The sequence below is a fragment of the Macaca thibetana genome, chromosome 3 (assembly GCF_024542745.1).
Source record: "Macaca thibetana thibetana isolate TM-01 chromosome 3, ASM2454274v1, whole genome shotgun sequence".
NCBI lineage: Eukaryota > Metazoa > Chordata > Mammalia > Primates > Cercopithecidae > Macaca > Macaca thibetana.
This window is the reverse complement of record NC_065580.1, coordinates 18,273,289-18,282,354: the sequence shown is the minus strand read 5'-3', so window position 1 is coordinate 18,282,354 and position 9,066 is coordinate 18,273,289. Positions and strand designations below refer to the sequence as shown.

Here is a 9,066-nt window from a genome sequence, read left to right as displayed (position 1 = left end):
CTTTCCTTCTCCAGGATAAAGTTCCTCATTCCTGTCTTTCAGGGAGCAGTATGGTTTAGGTGGACAGAGATTCCTTTGGTGCAGTTTTTTTCTAGGGAGGTGATGTTATTTTTTCCTTCCCAGGTCTTGAGGGGGCGTTTAAGGCAGGCAGAGAGGAGTTGGGATAGCTCCAGATGGCTGGGGGAGAGCACACCAGCTGGTCACACAGCCCCTTGTGCCAGTGCCCATTCAGGTACAGTGTGGAGGCGGGAGAGGGACAAAAAGACAGCAGTCTCCTCCCCCAGCCTATGCCAACACAGCCTTAAAGCCAGTGGATCGAATCAAGCCATTTGTGGCCTGTATTATCTATTGCTGTGTACGAACCATCCCAAAATATAGTGGCTTAAAACAACAGCATTTATTGTCTCCCAGTTTCTGTGGGTCAGAAATCTGGGTGCAGGTAGGCTGGGTCCTCTGGCTCAGGGTCTCTCCTAAGGCAGCTGCATCTCCAGGCTTCACTGGGGTGGATCTGATGCCAGGTGAGCTTGGGGGGTGTGGGGCCCAGGGCCTCAGTTCCTGGGAGCTGTTACAGCAGCAATAGAAAAGGGGCACATGGGCCACTGCAGTGGCTTATGCCTGTTATCCAGCACTTTGGGAGGTTGAGGCAGGCAGGTTACCTGAGGTCAGGAGTTTGAGACCAGCCTGGCCAACATGGTGAAACCCTGTCTCTACTAAAAATACAAAAATCAGCCGGGCGTGGTGGCAGGTGCCTGTAGCCCCAGCTAATCGGGAGGCTGAGGCAGGAGAATCGCTTGGACCTGGGAGGCGGAGGTCGCAGTGAGCCCAGATCGCACTACTGAACTCCAGCCTGGGCGACAGAGTGAGACTCCGTCTCAACAAAACCTATAGGGAGGGGGAAATCAAGTGAACCTTTCAGAGTAGGGAATTAAGTCAACATAGAATTTTGTGAACAACCTTTTTTCCTCATCTCTTTGTTTTCTTTTTTTTTTTTTTGAGACGGAGTCTCGCTCTGTCGCCCAGGCTGGAGGGCAGTGGCGCTATCTCGGCTCACTGCAAGCTCCGCCTCCCGGGTTTACGCCATTCTCCTGCCTCAGCCTCCCGAGTAGCTGGGACTACAGGCGCCCGCCACCTCGCCCGGCTAATTTTTTTGTATTTTTAGTAGAGACGGGGTTTCATTGTGTTAGCCAGGATGGTCTCAATCTCCTGACCTCGTGATCCGCCTGTCTCGGCCTCCCAAAGTGCTGGGATTACAGGCTTGAGCCACCGCGCCCGGCCAATCTCTTTGTTTTCTACTTCCAACTCCAGAGTAGCTTCTTGATTTGGGCTTACATGCTGTATGTGAGGTCACCTAGAGTCTGTCCTCACAGTTAGTTAAAATTTGAATGGGAATCTTATTTGCATTTAGAAGCTGAGCGCTTGGTGGTAGGGCTTGGCATCCCTTCCCTCACTTTCTGAAATACATCCGTTCAAATAGGGTGTTCATCTGATAACCAGAAGAGGGCCACGATTCGGTCTGCAAAACGCAGAAAGGGATATTTGCCCTTAGAGTTCTTAGCGAATATCTGGAAAACAAATAAGTATGCAAATAAGTCGACAAAAATAGCCACACTATTCCATGTCGACTGGAAAGTCAACTTTCATCCAGAAAACAGCGGATGCTCTCCTCTAATTTATACACCGTTCATGCCGGGAGCGGTGGCTGACGCCTGTAACCCCAGCACTTTGGGAGGCCGAGGCGGGCAGATCACCTAAGCTCAGGAGTTCGAGACCAGCCTGGCAAACATGGTGAAAACGCGTCTCTACTAAAAATACAAAAATTAGCCTGGCGCAGTGGCGCGCGCCTGTAATCCCAGCTACTCGGGAAGCTGAGGCAAGAGAATCGCTTGAGCTTGGGAGGCAGAGGTTGCAGTGAGCCGAGATGGTGTCATTGCATTCCAGCCTGGGCGACAGAGGAAGGCCTTGTCTCAAAAAAAACAAAAACAAAAACAAAAAACAATTATACACCACTCAGTTTTAGGAGGGGCAGGAGAACAGGGGGAGAGCCCTACAGGATCAGAGGGGCAACCAACAAGCTGTTTCAGGAGGCACGGGGCAGCTCAGCAACCAGAACCTATGCGTGGGCTTTGCTCTCAGGAGAGACGCTTCCTGCAGCAGCTAAAGAACCCAGTCGGGAGCAACTGCCACCTCCCCCACTCCTGGAGATGGGCGACTCCGTGACGTCACGGAAGGCGGGGCGCCGGGGAAGTGAGGTAGGCGAGGGCGAGGCGGCTTGGGACTGCGGGGCGGACGCAGGCGAGCATGTCCGCCCTGACTCGGCTGCCGTCTTTCGCTCGCGTTGGAGGCCGCCTTTTCAGAAGCGGCCGCGCACGGACTGCTGGAGATGGTGGAGTCCGTCAGTGAGTGTCCGGCAGGGGATGGGGGCCTCGCCGGCCTGTAGCGGACAGCGCGGGTCCCTGGGACGCTCTCACCTTGACTGGGGCGCCTGGAGAGGCCGCGTCCCGAGGCATGCTGGGACATGTAGTCCTCCCGTCCCCTGACGCCGCGGCTCGGGGAGAGGGACCCCGCTGGGCGGAGGGAGACAGGGAGAGACTTCGTTGGGCAGATGGGACACCGTGTGCGGGGCTGTCCTGGTCGTAGGGGCTGCCTGCCCTCGGGAGACGCACGCGTGAATGCGGAGCCGGCTGAGCGAATGGGCGCCGGCGCGGGCGGTCCAGGCGGAGGAAGCAGCCTGCGCGGCGTTTGTGGACGCTGCTGGAGCGAGGCGGAGGGTGGCGGCGGGTGGCGGCGGTGAGGCCTAGGAAGGGCGCGGTCCAGGGTCCTGGTACCTGGCTGCGGAATTTAGGGTAGAGTCGGTTCGGCAGCCTTTTATCAGAGACGTCACGTGGCGGCTTTTTAATGCTGAAAAATCACTCCGACTGCAGGGAGTGGAGGCGACCGCCCAGAGAGAGCGCCGTCGGGTGAGAGGAAAGAAAGCCGGAAGCCCACGCTGGGGCAGCTGCGGCGTTTAGGAGAGTGACGGGCAGAGCCGCCCGCGAGGTGTCCCGAGACGCTGACCGGAGGGCTGAGGGCTGGGGGTCGAGGCCGGGAGCACCTGCCGAAGCCCAGTTAGTGGTGTGCGGAGATTCCATAAGAGCAGGGCTGGAAAAGAGTAATGGATGATTCCAGATCCCTTAGATCATCAGCTACGCTTTACCAAGAGGCAGTGTGGGGTCGTGATTCCAAGCGGGATTCTGGCCCCACAGTGGCTGGGTTCAAATCCCACCTCTGCCACACTCCAGCAGCGGAACCTTGGAAGAGTTTCTTATTCTCTTAATGCCTCAGTTTTCTCACCCATTTAGCGTCCATTTGCAAGGAACTAAATGAGTTACTGTTGTCTGAAGCGTGTTTTGTTTTGTGTGTGTGTGTGTTTTAAGAGATGGAGTCTAACTGTTGCGCAGGCTGGAGTGCAGTGGCGCGATCCCAGCTCACTGCAGCCTGTAACTCCTGGGCTCAGGTGATCCTCCAGCCTCGGCCTCCCAAAGTGTTGGGAATACAGGCGTGAGCCACTGCGCCTGGCCTCACTAAAGTGTTTAAAGCAATTGCTGGTGCCTGCTAAGGACCATACAAGTATTCTTTAACTGTTGTTGTTATTAAGGAACTGAGGCCCAGGAAATGAAAGGAGTGACTTGCATGAAGTCCCACATGGATTAAGAATCTGGAGCTGAGGCAGGTGTCAGGTGGGCAGAAGGCAAAGTCCTCTGAGACTTGGGCAAAGAGAGTGATGGAGAGCCACGAGCGACGGCCCTTGGTCCTGCGTGAGGAGATGGGGGGATGCTGCTCCTCCCTGAGGTATTGGCTTGTTCGTAGCACACGCTGATTTCGAGGGTGTGATAATTAAGTGCGTACGTGTTTATGGAGCGTCTTCTCTATGGCCGCTCCTATGTAGGTGCCGAGGATATAGCAGAATACACGAGAGAGAACGAGGCGCACCTTCTGGACAGGAGAGACACAAGTAGAGAAGGAGGACATTTTTTAGGTGCTGCCAAGGATTACGAAGAGAAGAATACAGCTGGGGATTAATGTGGAGAGTGCGTGCTGTGGGAGGAGAAGGGATATTGTATTTGGGGATGGCGTGGGGATGCCTGGGAGTGTGATTTGAAGCGGGACCTGAGGGATGAGAAGTCAACCATGCAGAGACCTCAAGGGAAGAGCCCGGTGGACATAAGAGGGCAGAGGAGGCATCAGGTGGAGAGGCCGGAGCCCGCAGGGTTGGCAGGAGGCCAGGCTGGAGTGGAGCGCAGGCGAAGAGTGGGAGAGACCAGGTCACAGGGACAAGTGTGGGGTCAGATTAGAGAGGGCTTTGGAGGACTCGGGATTTTATTCTAAGAATCACAGGGAGCCATTGGAGTTTTAAAGCAGGAAAGTAATGTGGTCTGATTTATATTTTAAAAATGTAACTTTGGCCAAGCGCGGTGGCTCACACCTGTAATCCCAGCACTTTGGGGAGGCTGAGGCAGGTAGATCACCTGAGGTCAGGAGTTCCAGACCAGCCTGGCCAACACGGTGAAACCCCATCTCTACTAAAAAACACAAAAATCAGCTGGGCATGATGGTGCGCGCCTGTAATTCCAGCTACTGGGGAGGCTGAGGCAGGAGAATTGCTTGAGCCCAGGAGGCGGAGGTTGCAGTGAGCCGAGATCGCGCCACTGCACTCCAGTTTGGGTGACAGAGTGAGACCCCATCTCAAAAAAATAAAAATAAAAATGTAACTAACAGTTACGGTGCATTTTTGTTTTTAAACTTGACTCTCAAACATTCGAAGTTGGAACAGCCATTATTTCCTTGGATGTTGTTTCTTCTCTGTTCTCTTTCCTTCTTACAGGACTTGCATAGTGTCTTACTCCCTTATGGTTTTTGATCTTGAACTTGTTTTCCCTGGAACTTCTTTGAGATCTTGCTTCTCTTAGTCTCTTGAGGGCGCTGCCCCAATTCAAGCTCACATTAAATTCTTGGCTTGGGGTTTTTGGTCTACGCAGGCCCAACGCAGGTAGTGTGAATTTGGGTGCAAATCTACCTGAGGACTGGCTTCTGAGAACAAATTCGTGTTCCCTTGTCCATGGAAGGTTTATTTCTTCTTCACCCTTTTACCATATGGGGCCGCAGCTTTATTCAGCGATCTCGTCATTAGCCCTCCCACCTTGGGTGGGCTCCAGGCTGCGTCTCTTGTCCCCACACCTCATGTAGCTATGCTGGGGGAGGTTCAAGGGCTCCCGGTGAAGGCAGCGTCAGTGATTGCTTAGCTTCCAGGCCTTGTTTTTACTTGGATTTTGCCCTTGGTGGATTCCTTCCTTTTGTGCCTGGTCAGTGATGTTTGTAAAAATCTTAAAAATCTCATCTAGAAGCGTAGTTGTTTAATTTGGAGGGTTGTTCAGGGTATCTAGTTTGCCACAGTGCAGTTCACAACCTGGTTTGGAACATAACATCGTGAAGTTGGTGTTGAGTCTTTACATTCCTTAATCATGGCAACTGTTGTCATTGTTCCTGTGGTATAATTGCAGTCTTTCAAATCTTTGTTCCAAAAGGTTTCCATCTTGCAGTCCCTACTTCAGGTTATAATTAAAACAACATGTCACTCTAGCAATAATGAAGCATGGGGAGCTGCTAAGATGGGTTTGAACTATAATGCTGGCATCGGCATTACTCAAGTCTTTTTTTTTGAGACTGAGTTTTGCCCTTGTTGCCTAGGCTGGAGTGCAATGGCATGATCTCAGCTCACTGCAATCTCCGCCTCCCAGGTTCAGGTGATTCTTCTGCTTCAGCCTCCCGAGTAGCTGGGATTACAGGCGTGTACCACCACGCCCGGCTAATTTTGTATTTTTAGTAGAGATGGGGTTTCTCCATGTTGGTCAGGCTGGTCTTGAACTCCCAACCTCAGGTGATCCACCTGCCTTGGCATCCCAAAGTGCTGGGATTTCAGGCGTGAGCCACCGGGCCCGGCCTTCAAATCTTGTTTTAATCAGTTTTACTGCTGGGCACTTATACCTAGATTGTATCAAAAAGCTATCAAAGAATAAGGATCATGTTGGCCTGAGGTCAGGAGTTCGAGATCAGCCTGGCCAACATAAGGAATCCCTGTCTCTATTAAAAATACAAAAATTAGCTGGGCATAGTGGCACATGCCTGTAATCCCAGCTACTTGGGAGGCTGACGCAGGATAATTGGTTGAACTGGGAGGCAGAGCGTGACTCTGTCTCAAAAAAAAAAAAAAGGCTCATGTTACACTACATGGAATGATCCTGCATGGTTTATTTACATAATGTAATATCTATACACACAGGTAGATCCTGAATAAACAATATTGGTATATGAGGACATTATGGAAACAGTATGCTATGTCATTCAAGTTGTAAAGTGGCGATATTTGGTAGGACCTTTTTAAACATGATACTTAAAAAGTACATATGTATACATATCTGCAAAAAATAAACATCACCTTATTCATAACTAGTTATCAATACTCTAAATAGAGGCTTCCAAATAAAAGTGTTAAATTTTGGATGACTATTTAGAAAAAAAGTGGAATTTATCATTTCAATGTGGTAATGTTGGTTTTATGCTTGTTGGAATTCTAGTTAAAAGTTATGTCTTTGATTAATAAAAGGAGAAAATTGTTAATGGTGTGTGTTCGTGGGCAAGAGCTTGGGCGTTGCCATCACATAGCACCTCATTGGTAAATCATTAATAATTACAGGCCGTATTGTAAGGTTATGAAAATTAAGTGAGTTAAAACTTATAAAATGCTTAGTGTGGTATCTGGCACATGGTAAACACTCGATAACTGCCAGTTATCTTTTAGAGTGGGAGAGGATAAAAACAGTCTACTAGCCTGGCAACATAGGGAAACCCTGTCTCTACAGAAAATATAAAAGTTAGCCAGGTCTGGGGGTGTACACTTGTATGTAGTCCCAGCTACTTGGGAGGGAGGCTGAGGCAGGAGGACTGCTTGAGCCCAGGAGGTGCTCAGTCAGCAGAAGGATCGCTTGAGCTAAGGTCACGCCACTGCACTCTAGCCTGGGCGACAGAGCCTATCTTTAAAAAAACAAAACAGCCGGGAGCGTGGCTCACGCTTGTAATCCCAGCACTTCGGGAGGCCAAGGTGGGTGGATCACCTGAGGTCAGGAGTTCGAGACCAGTCTGGCCAACATGGTAAAACCCCGTCTCTACTAAAAAAATACTAAAATTAGCTGGGCATGGTGGCGTACACCTGTAGTCCCAGCTACGTGGGAGGCTGAGGCAGGAGGATTGCTTGAACCGGGGAGGCGGAGGTTGCAGTGAGCCAAGATTGTTCCACTGTACTCCAGCCTGGGCGACAGAGTGAGACTCTCTCAAACAAACAAAACAAACAGTCCTAGCTAACGTGTATCAAGAACCACTGCCATGTTACTGTTCACGAATCTGTGCATTAGGAAGACAAGACATTTTAATGCACTTTTTGTACAGGTACTAATTTCTGTGCTGCACAAAAGAGAATATGGTTGATAAGCTGATTCCTACCTAGATGAAATTGGTAAACATATTTTATATAGGAATTCTTTAAAAATTTTTTTATCCACTTTTGTGTATTAGCGTATGTATGGCTGCTGAATAGGTTTTAGGAATAGCCCCAGTAGGTGCAAATAATTTAAATTAGATGCAACGTATAGTATTTATACTCCAACTGAATACATTGACTATAACTCTTATGGACTCTGTGCCGCAACTTGTCAAAAGTCTAAATGAAGTAAAAAGAAACACGTCTTCAAACTTACTGTTTAAAGTTCTTTGTTCAGAGCCATTAGCATATTTAATAGGATTTGCGAGTCCTCTTTCCCATATGGTTGCCTTTTAATAAAGATTGTAATAGGCAGAGGACATAATTTGCCTCTCAGATAGATAGCTAAACAAAATTAATTTATTTTTCTGAGTAAGTTAGTGACCTACTAACAAGTTCACAGTCTCTTAACTAAAACCTTTGGAGCTGGCACCCCAGAATCAACACATTCAAATTTCTAGTGCAAAATAATGAATCTTCACTAATTGAAAACCAAAATGAGCCTCTTGTCAGTTTTGGTCAGTTTTTGCTGCTACACATGAAGCAAGCTTAGTAAAAAATGAGTATTTCAAGGGATTGTGAACTGTGTGTATTTCAGTGGAGAGGAGAAACATTAGCTTTGGTTCCAGGATGTCACTCGGAGGAGTTCTGGATGATGTAATGCTTTGAGAACGGGCACGCTGTCAGCCTTGTTTTGTTTTGCAGTGCCGGTGGGGGTGTGCACATCGAGCCCCGGTATAGACAGTTCCCCCAGCTGACCAGATCCCAGGTGTTCCAGGGCGAGTTATACAGTGGATTCATGTGGTTCTGGATCCTCTGGCGCTTTTGGCATGACTCAGAAGACGTGCTGGTAAGTGCAGGAGAACAGCTCTTGTCGTTTTTTGGGTAGGGGGAGGGAGGATGTATTAATAGCTCAACTGGTTTATTTTTCTGTTGTAGACCATTTTTCTGTCTGGACATAGCCCTTTGCCACCACGTTGTCCATATGTATATGTGAGACTCCTGTTATTTAATGAAACGTTATCTTCTCACCTTTTTTTACACGAGGATGTATATTTAGGTGGTTGGTTTCTTAAGGTTTCTGTTAGGTAGCCATCCTAGGGAGACTAGAAGCTAACTTTTTTTTTTTGAGACAGTTTCACTCTGTCACCAGGCTGGAGTGCAGTGGCACGATCTCGGCTCGCTGCAACCTCTGCCTCCCGGGTTCAAGTGACTCTGGTACCTCAGTCCCTTGAGTAGCTGGGACTACAGGTGTGTACCACCACGCCGGCTAATTTTTTTTTGTTATTAGTAGAGACAGGGTTTCACCATGTTGGCCAGGCTGCTCTCAAACTCCTGACCTCAAGTGATCCACCTGCCTTGGCCTCCCAAAGTGTTGGGATCACAGGGGTGAGCCACTGCACCCGGCCAGAAATGAATTCTTTTAGCTTCTGAACTAGCGGTTCATTGGTAGGTTAGGTTTCACACTTACATTCCGTTAAGTGACGAGTGTCTTC

The 9,066-nt window shown here is 49.3% G+C and overlaps 2 protein-coding genes across 51 annotated transcripts in view; both read left to right on the top strand.

Moving 5' to 3' along the window:
* Positions 1-9,066, top strand: part of AGK (acylglycerol kinase) — a 985,672-nt gene that overhangs the window by 43,673 nt on the left and 932,933 nt on the right. The gene's annotated exons all lie outside the window — the stretch shown is intronic.
* The window catches only part of NDUFB2 (NADH:ubiquinone oxidoreductase subunit B2), a 1,166,996-nt gene that overhangs the window by 1,155,360 nt on the left and 2,570 nt on the right, over positions 1-9,066 (top strand). For all 50 annotated transcript variants that reach the window (XM_050782324.1, XM_050782347.1, XM_050782320.1 and 47 more), the window contains exons 2-3: positions 2,272-2,396; positions 8,276-8,420. In XM_050782324.1, coding sequence (XP_050638281.1) covers positions 2,299-2,396; positions 8,276-8,420 — 243 coding nt within the window. In that variant the 5' untranslated portion in view covers positions 2,272-2,298. The remainder of the gene's footprint in view (positions 1-2,271; positions 2,397-8,275; positions 8,421-9,066) is intronic.